This window comes from Peromyscus eremicus, chromosome 2, assembly GCF_949786415.1.
Source record: "Peromyscus eremicus chromosome 2, PerEre_H2_v1, whole genome shotgun sequence".
Lineage (NCBI taxonomy): Eukaryota > Metazoa > Chordata > Mammalia > Rodentia > Cricetidae > Peromyscus > Peromyscus eremicus.
Window position 1 is genome coordinate 98866469 of NC_081417.1, and position 15039 is coordinate 98881507.

The 15039-nt window shown below is 39.9% G+C and overlaps 1 protein-coding gene across 4 annotated transcripts in view; it reads left to right on the forward strand.

Moving 5' to 3' along the window:
- Nucleotides 1-15039, forward strand: part of Ccdc171 (coiled-coil domain containing 171) — a 257585-nt gene that overhangs the window by 45617 nt on the left and 196929 nt on the right. For all 4 annotated transcript variants that reach the window (XM_059254493.1, XM_059254492.1, XM_059254495.1 and 1 more), the window contains one exon: nucleotides 14053-14145. In XM_059254493.1, the coding sequence (XP_059110476.1) occupies nucleotides 14053-14145 (93 nt within the window). The remainder of the gene's footprint in view (nucleotides 1-14052; nucleotides 14146-15039) is intronic.

Below are 15039 nucleotides of genomic sequence, written 5' to 3' on the forward strand. Positions count from 1 at the left end.
TATTTTAGATACAGGATTTCACACTCTAAACCAGGCTGGCTTAGAACTTACTGTGTAGCCAGGCTGGCCTTGAACTCATGACAGTCCTCTTACCTCAGTCACTGAGATTACAAGTGTGTGCAACAGACCCTGCCATCAATGCTAAATAAAGAAAGGTGACTGGCATTTCCATTTCCTGAATGAGGGAGGTTAAGCGTAACATGCCTGTTAACTGTCTGGTGGAGAGATCAGGCAGCCAATTGAAGAGGCGGCCTGGGGCTTTTGGAAACTTTACTGTGTGGGGCATTTGGAGATTTTCAAATGCTGCATTCCAGGACTCAGCACTTCTGTAATTTCTCCTAAGAGCCATCTCTTAATCTCTAGCTCAGTTGTTCTGAAATGCCAGAGGAAATGCAGCATGATGTCGTACCTTTTGCGGTCTTGCCTCGGACTTAAGTCTGCATTTTTCCTTTTTTTCCGGTGTATTTCTTTGTCTAGCTTCTGGTTTAGGTTTCTTCTCCAGCCTGTGTGTGAAAGTTAAGAAGGGGCAGTTGTTTGTGGTAGGGGTGGATGCATAAAGGTCTAACTTTTCATATTGCTAGTTAAAAAATTTGAGATTTAATTTGCATATGATAAATTTACCCATTTGAAGTGTACAAGTTACTGGTCTTTGGTGCATTCACAACATTGTACAATTATCACAATCAATTGTGTAATGTTTTCACCAGCCCGGTAGGAACTTCATCTTCATTAGATACCTCTGCCTATTTCTCCATCCCTTGGGGCCACAAGCAACCATTAATCTGCTAACTTTTCTTGTAGACTTATCTTCTCTGATATTTCATACATGTGCAGTTACAATATTTGGGATTTTGTGGTTGACTTTTTCAGTTAGCATAATATGTGCAGTGTTTAGACATGTTATAGCATGTATCATTTTTCTATTCCTTCTTATGAACGAATGATATTTTTTCATACATTTCATCTTACAAATGCATATATTAATTGATGGACATTTGTGTTATTTCTGTATTTTGGCTAATAGTGACAATATTGTAATAAACATGTATGTCTAAGTTTATGAGGGTATCTTGTCAATGATCTTGATGTATACCTAAGGATGGAGTTGCTGGGCATGATAGTTAGCCTTAGTTATTGATTTGACTGGGCTAAGGGATACCTAGGATTGTGACTTGCACCTGTGTATTTTTGGGAGCATTTCAAGGGAGGATTGGCACAGGGGTAGGGACTATGGAAAGGACTTGCTTTGAATGGGGTGGCACCTTAAAATGGCAGGCTGCCTAGATGAGGGGGGCATCAGAGAAAGACGGCACCTGAGGCTTCAGGCCCCTTTCTGAGTGTCTGTGTCTGTGGCACACTGACCTCACACTCCACTTTCTTTGCCCTTTAAACGAGATTCAAAAAGGCCTCTAGGGAGCTGGTTGGCTTTCAGCACTGGCCTGGGAGTGCTGAGGTGCCTGTTCTTGGCCTTCCTAGTGTGTAGATAGCCATTACAACCCAGCTCCTATGGTTTAAACCACCAATAAATCCTTTTATGATATACATGTATTCTCTTGGTTCTGTTCCTCTGGAGAGTCCTGGCTAATACACCAGATCGCATGGTAATTTCCTGGCTTTGAGGAGCAGTCAGATTGCTGTGCACTATTTCATATTCCCAACAACAGTGCATTGGCTGTTCCACTTTCTCCATGTTCACCAGCCTAATTAATGCTAGCCATTTAAATGATAAATACCACAGTGAGTGTAAAGTGCTGTTTCATTTATCATGTGGTTAAATATCACGCCATGTACTTATTGGTCATTTGTGTATCTTTTTTGGAGAAATATCTGTGCAGTCCCATTTTTCAGTTATAGAGTGGGTTATTTGTACCACACTAATAAAAGGTGTGTACAGTGGCTGGGCAGTGGTGGGCACGCCTTTAATCCCAACACTTGGGAGGCAGAGGCAGGCGGATCTCTGTGAATTTCAGGCCAGCCTGGTCTACAGAGTGAGTTCCAGGACAGCTGGGGCTACGCAGAGAAACCCTGTCTCAAAAAACAAAACAAAACAAAACAAAACAAAACAAAACAAAACAAAACAAAACAAAACAAAAAATGTGTACAAAGAGGGAGCTGGCTGTATAATATGTAGGAATTCTCTTTGGTAATATGGAGTATGAACTTTGCAAATATACAGTTACGTGCTCACTAGAAATAAAGTAATTTTATATGGTTAAAGAATATGTTTAAAAATCAGATTATATTCTAAGTAACACTTTAAATTTATTTTTCACATGTGTTGAATATCTTTTCTGGCTAATAAAGGCTGTATGATGATTTTTTTAAAGTTTTTTGAGACAAGGTTTCTCTGTGTAACCCTGGCTGTCCTGGAACTCACTCTGTAGACCAGGATTGCCTTGAATTCACAAAGATCTGCCTGCCTCTGCCTCCTGAGTGCTGGGGTTAAAGGCGTGAGCCACCACTGCCCGGTGATATTTTATATAATTTAAAAATACTATGTAGTTTTATATGGCTTGTTAAAAAGGTTGGTGTGGAGTAAGTGCTTTGAATATTAGAATAAAACAATGTAGATGCCAATTAGGAGACTATCAAACGCTGTGCTCACCTTTTTTTTTTTTTTTTTGTGTGTGTTTTTCGAGACAGGGTTTCTCTGTGTAGCTTTGCGCCTTTCCTGGAACTCACTTGGTAGCCCAGGCTGGCCTCGAACTCACAGAGATCCGCCTGGCTCTGCCTCCTGAGTGCTGGGATTAAAGGCGTGCGCCACCACCGCCCGGCTCGCTGTGCTCACCTTTAAAAACATTTTGATTACTTTATAGTTGTGAAACAGCATTAGGTAGTAGTGGGTTTCTTTTTGTTGCTCATTTAATACTTAAAATTATTTATTTTTATTTTATGTGTATGACTGTTTATATGCATGTATATATGTACACCACATGCATGCCTGGTACTCTTGGAGGTCAAGAGTGGGCATTGGAACCCTTGGAACTAGAGTGATTGATGTTTGTGAGCCACACATGGGTGCTGGGAACCAAACCAGGGTCTTCTGCAAGAGCCATGAGTGCTTTACTACGGAGCTCTCTCTCCAGCCCTACACTATTTGCTTTCCTTAATTTTATGTATGTATGTATGTATGTATGTATGTATGTATGTATGTATGTATGTGTGGCTGTGAGTGTGCATGTGCCATAGCACATGTATAGAGCTCAGATGCCAACTTGCAGGAGTTGCTTCTCTTTCTTCTGTGTGCATCCTGGGGCTTATACACAGGTCATTATTCTTGGCAGCAAGAGCCTTTACCTGCTGAGCCCTCTTACCAGTCCTGCTGCTAATTTTTTTTTTTTTTTTTTTTTTTTTGGTTTTTCGAGACAGGGTTTCTCTGTGTAGCTTTGCGCCTTTTCCTGGAACTCACTTGGTAGCCCAGGCTGGCCTCGAACTCACAGAGATCCGCCTGGCTCTGCCTCCCGAGTGCTGGGATTAAAGGCGTGCGCCACCACCGCCCGGCTCTGCTGCTAATTTTTAAGTAAGCCACTTTTGACTTATCGGAGAAAGAGTTTAATGTCTAAACTTTAACATGTGTCTATGGGTAATTCTATATTGATTCCCCCCCCATGTAAAGTATTTAATTGCTGTGATATTGATTGACTTCTGCTAAGGGCTAAAGTTATTTTAGGTTGATTTTGATTTTTTAATTTGTTAAAAATTTAAATTAATTAATTTATGTATGTCTGTATGTATTTCATATATGTATGTGTGTTTTGCTCTCATGTGTGTCCATGTACCACATGTGTCTCTGATACCTGCAGAGACCACAGGAGGGTCTTGGATTCCCTGGAACTGAAGTTACCGACCATTGTGAGCTGCCACATAGATATTAGGAACTGAACCCAGATCCTGTAGAGGAGCAGCCAGTGCTCTTAACCAGTCCTAACCAGCTAACTTTAGACTGATTCATGGCTGTTCTTAGTTATGTGGTATAGATTTTTGTTCCTATAGGAAATACATGAAAGAAGCACCTCTAAGGAGGAGGTACATATTTGGGCTTAGGGTTTGCCGATGTAGTTCAGCATGGCAGGGGAGCACGGGAACGGTTCCTAGCTGACCTGGAGTCTGAGCTAGCTTGTTGCGCATCAGCAGTCAGGAAGGAGAGGGAACTTGGCAGGAAGGGCTATGCTGTGCTGCACAAAGCTTCCCCAGAAACCCACTTCCATTAGCAAGGTCCTGCCTCTTATAGCTCCCACAGACTTCCGGGGCAGTGTCTCCAGCTGGGAACAACGGTTTTCTTTCTTTCCTTCTTTTTTCCCCCTACATTTATACACTTCTGTGGTGTGTGTATGTGTGTACCTGCACCTGCCACTGTGTGCATGTGGAGATCAGAGAGCAACTTGTAGGAGTCAGTCCTTTCTTCCAGCATGTCGGGTCCAGGGGTTGAACTCGGGTTGTGTGTTTGGTGGTGAGCACCTTTGCCTATGGAGCCGTCTCGCTTGCCCGCAGTTTTTATTTTTATTCTATTTATAAAACCTGGATCAGGTGTCATCTACTCATCTGTTAGTTTTGTATTCAGAGGCCTTTAAATTTTGCTTTTGAAATGAATATATTTAGCTGTTTGCCTCGATGGCAACATAAAGAACAAGAAGTTAAATTTCTAGATATAATTTTTACTAGTCTTATATTCAGTTTTGTAGACCATTATCAATAATTCTAGTTATTTAAATAATTGTAAGTGGTATTTTAAAAGAATTATAAAAAAATCTATAGTGATAAAGAAGAAAATTTCTAATAATTTAATAAAAACATTTTTAATATCAGTAATATCAAGCTAAAGCATCTAATATAATGGATAGTTAGCTGAGTATGTGGTTTAAATTTTGGTGAATCTTTTAAGTTAAATTAACTAATTAATTATTTTTTGATAAATATTTTCTAACAGTTACATTTTATGAGGTAGTTTCTTATGTGCCTGGGCAAAAAAGTGTTTATGTAGACATCTGTATACATAACATAATAGACTTATAAAATGTGATATACCATTACATGGCTTTGTCATATAACATGGATCAATGCTTTCTTAGATTAAAAAAACAAACTCCCTGTCCAATTTTACAAATGTGGTGCTAGATACTGTGGGACCAGGGGAAACTGAACTGGAAAAAGAATGTCTGTGGCTTTTGTAAAGCTCTTTATAATAAGGAGAGTTTATTATCATGGGAAATAAGTCTTAACGCAATAAAAAAGAGACAAGAGAAGATGCAAACCTAATTCCGAGAGAACGGAAAGTCTGTTGAGGTTGCAGTGGAGAGCGACTGTCTGGAAATAAGCATGCGTTGCTTCTGTCGGCCCTGTTTAGTAGCAGAGGCAGGGAAGCAGCCAGGGCACTAAAGGCCTGCTCCTCTTGAGGGAAAAGGGAAGGGCCGGTGCATGTCAGTTTCCTAAGGCCCATGGAGCGGCCTCATGCATTTGTAGGGCATTATTTTTAAGTGCTCAGTTGTGCCGATTGCCAACTATAAAGTAGGTAAATGACAAAGTACTGAGATTGTTCGGACGTATTTACAAGTATTATACATTTAAATACAATATGTTATGTTCCTAATGGATTTTGAAATTGGAAATACATAAAATTTGTAAAATACTGTTTTGCTTTTGTTTTTGTTTTTGTTTTTGTTTTTTTTTTGAGACAAGTTTTCTCTGTGTAACAGCTCTGGCTGTCCTGGAACCCGCTTTGTATACCAGGCTGGCTTTGAACTCACAGAGATCCACTTGTCTCTGCCTCCTGAGTGCTGAGATTAAAGGCGTGCACCACCACTGGTGGCAATACTGTTTGTTTTTGAAGAAAAGGTAAAGACAATTAAAGATTTTAATTGCATTTATTTACTTGTTCATTATTTATGTGTGTGTGTGTGTCCTCATGTGTGCATGTGCCGTGATACACATGTGGAGCAGAGGACAGCTGACAGAAATTTATTCTCTCCGTGTACATTAGGGTCCCGGGATCAAACTTAGCTTCTCAGGCTTGGCAGCAAGTGTAAAGGCAGTTTTCAAAGAAGCTAAGTTAGTAGTACCACACTAAGCAGAAGCTGTGATCCACGAATCTTATTCTAATATTTCCATTTTTGTTATCTGATTTTTTATTATCAATACCTAAAAGTAGTAGAACGTTTATCCACTGAACTGTTTAAAGTTGAGTAAATCTACTTTGTTATTCAGTCCTTGCTGAGTAAGAAAATTGGTGTCAAGTGTTTTATTGAGTTACATTTACATTGGTGTGTGTGTGTGTGTGTCACATATGGAGGTCAGAGGACTTTTTTAAAGAGTTGGTTCTTTCCTTCTACCACATGGGTTCAAATTCAGGTTATCAGGCTTAGAGGCAAATCCCTTTACCTGCTAACCATCTTGCCAGAGACATAGGAAGGTGAGTGCTGACAGCCCACAGTGGTTGGGGATGTAGTCCGAGGACCTGAGTTTGATCCCCAGGCCTATGGAGCATGTACTTGTGCCCTCAGCACTAGGGAAGCAGAGAGAGCCAGATCCCTTGACTCAGTGTCTATGGGGTCTCTGCAAACACCAGGGCTGGCAGAGTAATAATCTATGTGAGGCCAGAAGGAAGTCCCTTTCAGCAGGACTCAGTAGCTGGTGTTGGTTCAAACTTCTAGAGTGTGACAATGGGCAGTGTATTTTAGTCATATTTAAACACAGTACAACTTTGGAAAAAAGTTTCCTGGTGACAGTTACCACAATAAAGTTCAAGGTGTGGCTATATTGAAACACTTTTGCAAAGTGTGTGTGACCTCCTCCTTAAGAATGGGTTCTATAGCTGAAGGGCCTAGGGGAGGTTCTAGTGTGCTCTGGGTCATCATAGAGGTCACCATGCTATAACATACATGTGGCATCTCCACTAAGGATGGGTTGGTCCTATTGACTTAGAAACAATGCTTAAGATGAAGGTCTAGGGAGGAAGAGTTTGGGATAAGCATAACCGTCTGGGGGATTCAGGCTATTAACTATTCACTCCCAGTTTTCTGAGTGGAAAACAGATATACATCTCATCCCTGCATGCTTAACAGTCCTGGTTTCCTTAGTGCTTATCTGTGAGCACAAGGACCTCATGCCTCTACAGCTGTCCAGACAGCCTAGCCTAATTGTCGGCTACCGGGTCAGTAACAGATCCTGTTTTAAAAAAGAAGGGGACAGATGTAGCTGGAAGTTTTCCTGTGTCCCACCTGGTCCTGCAGCCGCTCAGACCCAAATAAACAAACAGAGTTTTATATTATTTTCAAACTATATGGCCTAATGGCTCAGGCTTCTCGCTAGCTAGCTCTTACATCCTAAATTAACCCATTTCTGTAAATCTATACTTTGCCAAGTGGCTCATGGCTTACTGGTACTTTTACAACTTGCTTTTTCTGGCAGCTAGAAAAAGCTCCTTCCTCCTCTCTAGTTGGAATGTCCCACCTAACCTTATTCTGACTTACCATTGGCCAAACAGCTTTATTTATCAACCAATCAGAGCAACACATATTCACAACATACAGAATGACATCCCACAGCAGATAGACCTGAAGAATGATGGTCAGAGTTGACCTGGCCTCCACATGCATGCCTATACACATATATGTGCATGTGTACACACATGTATATTTATCTCCCATGAACACACACACATACCCATACCTCTAAGTGCTAAAGAGATACAGTTCAGTCAGTGAAACTGACTGTTGTGCAAACATGAGAAACTGAGTTTCAGTCCCAGAACCCACATAAAAAGCCAGGTGTGACTGGTTCATGCATACTTATTATCCAAGAATTGGGGAGAGAGAGACGAGATCCTGGGACTTGTTGGCCATCTGGCTTAACTGAATTGGAAAGCCACAGGTCCCAGTGAGAGATTCTGTTTGAAAAGACAAGGTGGAGGTTCCCATGGAATAGCACCAGATTATCCTCTGGCCTCTACATACATTTTCATACACCTGCACACACATGCACGTGTACCCTCACATACCTCCACATATGCACCCTTCTACACAAATATGCATGTACATGTACATACATGCACATAAACATGTATATGAAAGAGTCCACATTAATGGTCAGACTAATTAAATAATACTACCTTTAAGAAAATTGACAGTAAAGTAATTGAACAAGGATAATAAGTAGTAAAGAACTCATAGATTATTCTTAGTTGTGACCCTCTCAATATATGACTCTGGTTAAATGGTGTGATATAGTGCTTCTATTTTTTAAATAACTGGAAATGTTGACTCTTGGGAGGTGTTTGTTTGTTTGTTTGTTTGATAGTAAAAATAACTTGGAGGCCTTTGGTTGTTTGCTTTTATAAGTTCTTACATTTATAAGTAATTTTTTTTGTGTGTGTGTGTGTGCATGTACTGTAGCACACATATGGAGGTCAGAAGACAACTTTGGAGTCAGTTCTCTGCTTTCATCATGTGGTTCCCAGGGGTCCCACTCAGGACATCAGGTTTGGTGGCAAGTACCTTTACCTGCTGAGCCATCTCACTGAAACCTTCAGTTCAGAGGCTCCATGTTTAGCTGGCTGTGGTATTGCATGATTCTAATTCCAGCACCCAAGGGGCAGAGGTGGGCCGATCTGTGTTAGTTCAAGGGTAGCCTGGTGTACATAATGAGTTGAAGGGCAATCAGGGCTACACAGGGAGACCTTGTTTCAAACACAAAACAAAAGCTTGAAGTTTAGTGACTGATTTTCCTCCTCCGGGCAGTTGAGGAATAATATTGTGATTAAATGTTAACAAATGTATAATAAATTATTCTTAGCCTTTAAAAATATAACAAAATAAAATGAATTATTTAAGTGTCATTATAGAATTAATCAGTTTGTGATGATTCAGTTTCTCAGAATCACCTTTAGAAGATGGATTATTTCCATATTGGTTATAAAGTTGTCCAAGAACAGGAATTACTAGATGATAAAATCTGGAAAAATAATTATCCCTTTCCACTTACGTGAGTTGTTGATATTTTGCGGCAAACTGCAAATGTCTAGGATCCAGTCCTATATAGACCACTCGGGAGCAGTAGTTAAGTACTAGGTACTTGGGTGAGATTTCCTCCCAGGTTTCTTGCTGTTTATTTTGTGGTGTTTATGTTTGTATTAGTTAGTGCACAGAAAGTTTTCCTTGACTAGTTCCTTTTAGTCCACGTACAGCCTCCTAAGCTAAATACACTGCATTTGAGGAGGAAAGAGCATAATAGTCTTAGTTGTCTTGTTCAGGCTTTGGGCACATTCACTGACACATATTTTCATAACTATCATGAAACTTCAGGAATAAGTCCATGCAAGCTGTAGGAGCAGATGTGGTGCAGAGACCATCTGGGTGTATTTGCTTAGTTCTGCTGCTGAATTGAATTGGCAAGCTCATGCCTGGTTTGTGATAAATAATGTGCTCCCAAGCCTGGGTAGGCAGCAGCCTTCTAGACATTGTTTTATTTGAAGATTGAAAACTCACTTTCTTAAGGGTAATTATCTGATAGTGTTTAATAAGATTTAGTGAGATACAAAACAGATAAAAAGAACTATATTTATCCATAGTACTTACCAAACAAAATCTCTCAGCAAGATTATTGTCATAAAGGACATCAATCATCAAATAAATAGCAGGATATGTATTATACAAGAACTCCATACTTGGGCTGGCAAGATGGTTCAGCAAGTAAAGGCATCTACTACACAGCCTGGTTCCCAGAGTCCACATGGGGGAAGAGAGAACCGATTCCTGCTAGTTGTCTTCTGACCTCTGAGTGTACATGCTACCCCGATAAGTAAATGTACAAACACTGAAAAAGAATCATATGTTTGGTTCAGTGTGATATGTAGAAGCCTGTTGTTTTCAGTGTTGGCAAACATACAGTATATGATAATATTTTATTACTGGCCAAGTTATATATTGATAACTAACTTGTATATAGTTCAGTTTAAGAATTTGGATTGAATTTAAACTTTAATCACAATTATGTTATACTTTCTGACAGTAATTTTGTGATTATGTTAGAATAAAATATCAATGACACATTTAATGACTTGTACTATCATTCTTTGTATTACAGGATATGTGTGAGTTTGTGTGTGTGAATGTGTGTGTGTGTGTGTGTGTGTGTGTGTGAGAGAGAGAGAGAGAGAGAGAGAGAGAGAGAGAGAATTGCAGGTTGATGTTACTGTAGCACCCTCTGCTGGATTTAAGAGTTAATTCACCAGAGCAGAAGATTTAAAAAGTTATGAGGGAGGGCATTTATTTTATTATGCCTATCAAAAAATCTCACTCTTGGGATGTGTTTGTTTAAAGACTTGATGATTTTTATTGCCTTGCTGATTTGTTGATAGCTGTAGCAATAATAAACAGCATGTTAATTGTTTTTTTTGAGTTTCATTCCAAAAAGGAAGGTGTGAAAACAAAGGTATATCCCCAGCTTATTACTTTAACCCCTGTCATTTGTTCTGCCTGCCCTGGAAACTAGAACTTTGTCCTGATGTTTTGAGTGGGAACAGGTCATTCACTAGTTACTGAATTATACATATAAGAAATAAAAATATTTTGTTGATTCTTTTATCAGAATTATGGAATATTCTATATTTTAATAAAATTTAAGACCGAGAAAATGGCTCAGTTGGTAAAAGTGCTTACCTTGCACTTGATCCCAGCCCTGGGAAAGAGAACAGTCAGGTCTCTGGCGCTCCCTGGGTACCCAGGTTAGCTTTCTTGGTGAGTTCCAAGCTCATAGAAGGCCCTGTCTCCAACCTTCTTCCAAAAACCCAAACCCAAACCAAACCAAAAACCATGGATGGTGCTTGAGAATTAGCACTAAGGTTGTTCTGGTCTCCTCACACATGTGTATACATATATTTATGCAAGCACCCCCCTCTTGAAAAAAAAATACAAGACCAACATTTAGATAAATAAACTTACTTATATGCATTTTGGCAATTGAGAAAAATACTTAGACACTGTTAGACTGATTTAATTTCTTTGTCCTTTATTAGTTTTTAAAATCTTCTTCCCAATGCCCATGGACTATTTCCTTGTGACTGACTAGCTTTCTGATCCACAAAATCTAAAATGAACATATTATGTACTGACAGTCGACTTCGTCTTGTAGGGTTTACATAATTTTGAAGATTTATTTATGTATTTATGTATTTTATGTATTGTATGTTTTGTCTGCATGTCATTTGCAAGTCAGAAGAGGACATCAGATCACATGGGACTACTGATATAGATGGTTATGAGCTGCCATGTGGGTACTGGGAATTTAACTCAGGACCTCTAGAAAAGCAGCCAGTGCTCTTAACTGCTGAGCCTCTACATAAATTTTTTTTATTAGTATAGATCTTCCTAGGTTATTGTTTATTATAGTCTGTGCTGTGCATAAGAATTTCTGTGCTGTACTATGCACCGTGATTTATACCCATAACTTCTGGAGTCCGCTGTTCTGAGAATGTAAAGTCAAAAGTTAAAAGGAACTATTTTTTAGCAATGGGAAACAGAAGTTGTGTCATTGTTATGTCTTTTCATTATTTTAGTTCTGTTTAGGTGTGTGTGCGTGCGTCCCTGTGTGTGTGTGTGTGTGTGTGTGGTGTGTGTGTGTGTGTGTGTGTGTGTGTGTGTGTGTGTGTCTGTGCATGTGTTTGATTAAGAATGGCTCCAACAGGCTCACATATTTGAATGTTTGGTTCCCAGTTGGTAGACTGTTTAGGAAAGATTAGGAGGTAAGGCCTTATTGGAGAAGGTGTGTCACTGGGGGTGGGCTTTGAGGTTTCAAAAGCGCATGCCAGGCCCAGTCTCTCTATCTTGTGGATCAGAAGTAAGTTCTTAGCTACTGTTCTAGTGCCACGCGTGTCTGCCTGCTGCCATGCTCCCTGCCATGATGATCATGGACTAACACTCTGAATCTGGAAGCAAGTCCCCAACTAAATGCTTCTAGAGTACCTGGGTTCAATTCCTAGGACTCACATGGTGGATCATAACCATCTGTATCTCCAGTTCCACGGGACCCATTGCCCTCTTCTGACCTCTGAGGGCACCAGGTAATACTTGATGTACTTACAGACATGCAGGCAAAACATTCATACATAGAAAGTAAATCTTAAAAATATAATTATTCTTTAGTATTATCAAGTATTCAAATTTTATCATTTCCCATTTTTTAGAGTTTTGTTTGAATCTTCACATTAGACTGTTAATATTTACTAGTTTCATTTTTGAGTGGAATACTTGTTTTTCAAAATAATATAGTAGTAGAGGATATAAATGTCAAAATTTTATCTTTAAGAAGACTATGTTATCTGGGTGGTGGTAGCACACATCTCTAATCTCAGCACTTGGGAGGCAGAGCCAGGCAGATCTCTGTGAGTTTGAGGCCAGCCTGGTCTACAGAGCCCTATCCAGGACAGGCACCAAAAACTACACAGAGAAACCCTGTCTCGAAAAACCAAAAAAACCAAAAAAAAAAAAAAAAAAAAACAAAAAAAAAACCAAACCAAACCAAAAATGTTAGGTGGGTGGAGGTGGTGCACACATTTAATCTCAGTACTTGAGAAGCACAGACAAGCAGATCTCTGTGAATTTGAGGCCAATCTGGTCTACAGAGTGAGTTCCAGGAGAGCCAAGGCTACAAAGAGAAACCCTGTTTCAAGAACCATTTAAAAGAAAAGAGATTGTTATTGCCTTAGTTAGGGTTTCTATTGCTGTGAAGAGATAACACGACCATGGCAACTCTTATAAAGGAAAACATTTAATTGGTGCTGGCTTACAATTAAAAGGTTTAGCTCATTATTGTCATGACAGGAAGGATGGTGACATGCAGGCAGACATAGTGCTGGAGAAGGAGCTGAGAGTTCTACATCTTGATCCACAGGCAGCAGGAAGAGACTGAGACACACTGGCCAGGCTTGTGCATCTGAGACCTCAAAGCCCACCCTCAGTGACACACTTCCTCCAACAGAGCCACACTTAACTCCAATAAGGTCACATCTCCCAATATTACCACTGCTTGTGAGCCTCTGAGGCCAATTTCATTCAAACTACCACAGTTATACAAAGTATTATTTTGTCTTTTTGGATTTCAATCACCTTTAGTTTTCAAATTTGGAATTACTACTGTCAGCCTCTGGGAACTATTTCCTAATGTAATAAATTGTTAAGAAATGTTGATGGGGGTTAGAGAGGTAGGTCAGCAGTTAACATTTACTGCCCTTGTAGAAGACCTAAGTTTGATTCCTTGCACCAATGTTGGGCGACTCACAGTTGCCTATAACTCAAGCTCTAAGGGGATCCAGGACCTTTGTCCACCACAGGCACTGCATTCACATGCACCTTCATCCCCTCCTACACATAATTTAAAGTAATAAAAATAAACCTTAAATAAATATTGAAAGGACTGGGCATGCTAGACATGCATTGAATCTCAGCACTTGGGAGGCTAGGGCAGACACATAGCTGTGAGTTTCAGTCCAGCTGTGGCTACACTGTGAGACTGTGTCAAGAAAAAAAATACTGATAAGGTTGTAAAATCTAAATAAATCAAGTAATACAGTGTACAAAAGTGCCTTGTGAGTTGTGTGCTTGGGAAATGCAGAATGATGAAATCCCTAAGCAGAGTGACTTCTTGGTATGAAAGCACTGAGAGTGTGTCTAGGAAGGACCATGGAACATAGGGGACATGTAAGTCTGTACTCTGTACTATTATAACAGCTGCCATGGACATGTGTGCCAGAAGTCCATTAATTCCTAATTAATTACATGTAAACTGTACCTCAATAAGATTAAAAAAGGAAAACAAGGCTTTGGAATATTCTTTTTGGGCATTGTTTTCACAGTCCCCACCTGCAAAGTATGAGAACGGGACTAGACAGGTACGGTGGGATATACCTGTAATAGGTCTTGGGATGCTGAGGCAACATGATCATGGGTTCTAAGCCATCCTGGCTGCACAGCGGAAGTCATCTAAAGTCACAATTCCATGATTAGTGTTTTCTATGTACTTTTAATGCCAATGTTTATGTGTTTAAACTTGACTTGTTTTTAGGCAACTACTCTAAGAGTGAGGAAGTTAGAAGAGAACATTGAAGCAGAAAGAGCAGCACATTTGGAATCAAAATTTAATTCTGAAATTATTCAGGTAAGATGCAAACGTATTTTTTGGCATGAATTTCTCAGGTTGTAACTGCTAGGAAACTAAGGTGCGTGTTGAGAATGACAACACAATGCTATGACACTCATTGTATTTAGGGTAAGGCTACAATTTCGGGTGCTCTATTAGGGGAGACGTTGGCACTCTGTAGCCTCAGACCAGAATATCACCACTGTCTGCTCTTAAGTCTTGTCTCATCTGTGGGTGCATTTGTAGTGTTTGTGACAGAGACCTAGTGGCTTGTGCCACTATTAGTTGGATTTCTGTGACTCTAATGGAATACATGAGACAACCTAACCTAAGAACCTTAACTCTAAAGAGATAAGGTTTTATTTGCCTCATGCTTCTTAAGTCCATGATTGAGTGGCCCCATTTCTTTGGTTGTCTGGTGGTAGTACACTCACCTCTCACTTCATGAGCCAGGAAGCAAAGCAAGAGAGAGGATGAAGCAGGGTCCCACAGTCTACTTTGAGGCCACATTCTTGTCCATGCAAGGGCCTACCACATGGTCCCACCTTCTGAGGGTCTGTTGCACTATCTGACCGTGCTGTTCTGGGCACTAGGCTTTTGACACTTCAATTCAAGAGCCAAATTGCAGCATCTTGAAAAAGATGAAGTATTAGCATTTGACACTTTGCAGAGTATTTTGGTCCCCCCTTGTCTGCTTATTCTTGTTCTTTTCACTGGTTTTCCAGGTTCAGCATCCTGTGTATACTGGTCTAGACTTTGCTGTCTTCAGGATGTATGAGCAATACATTATTCTGTAACATCCCACAGAGGATATTACAGGCTCTCCTTGAAGTGGTATATAGCTATTGAAGAGCTATATATCATTGTTTTGAGAGAATGCACTTTGTGTGTTTATTCTCTTGTTGGTAGACA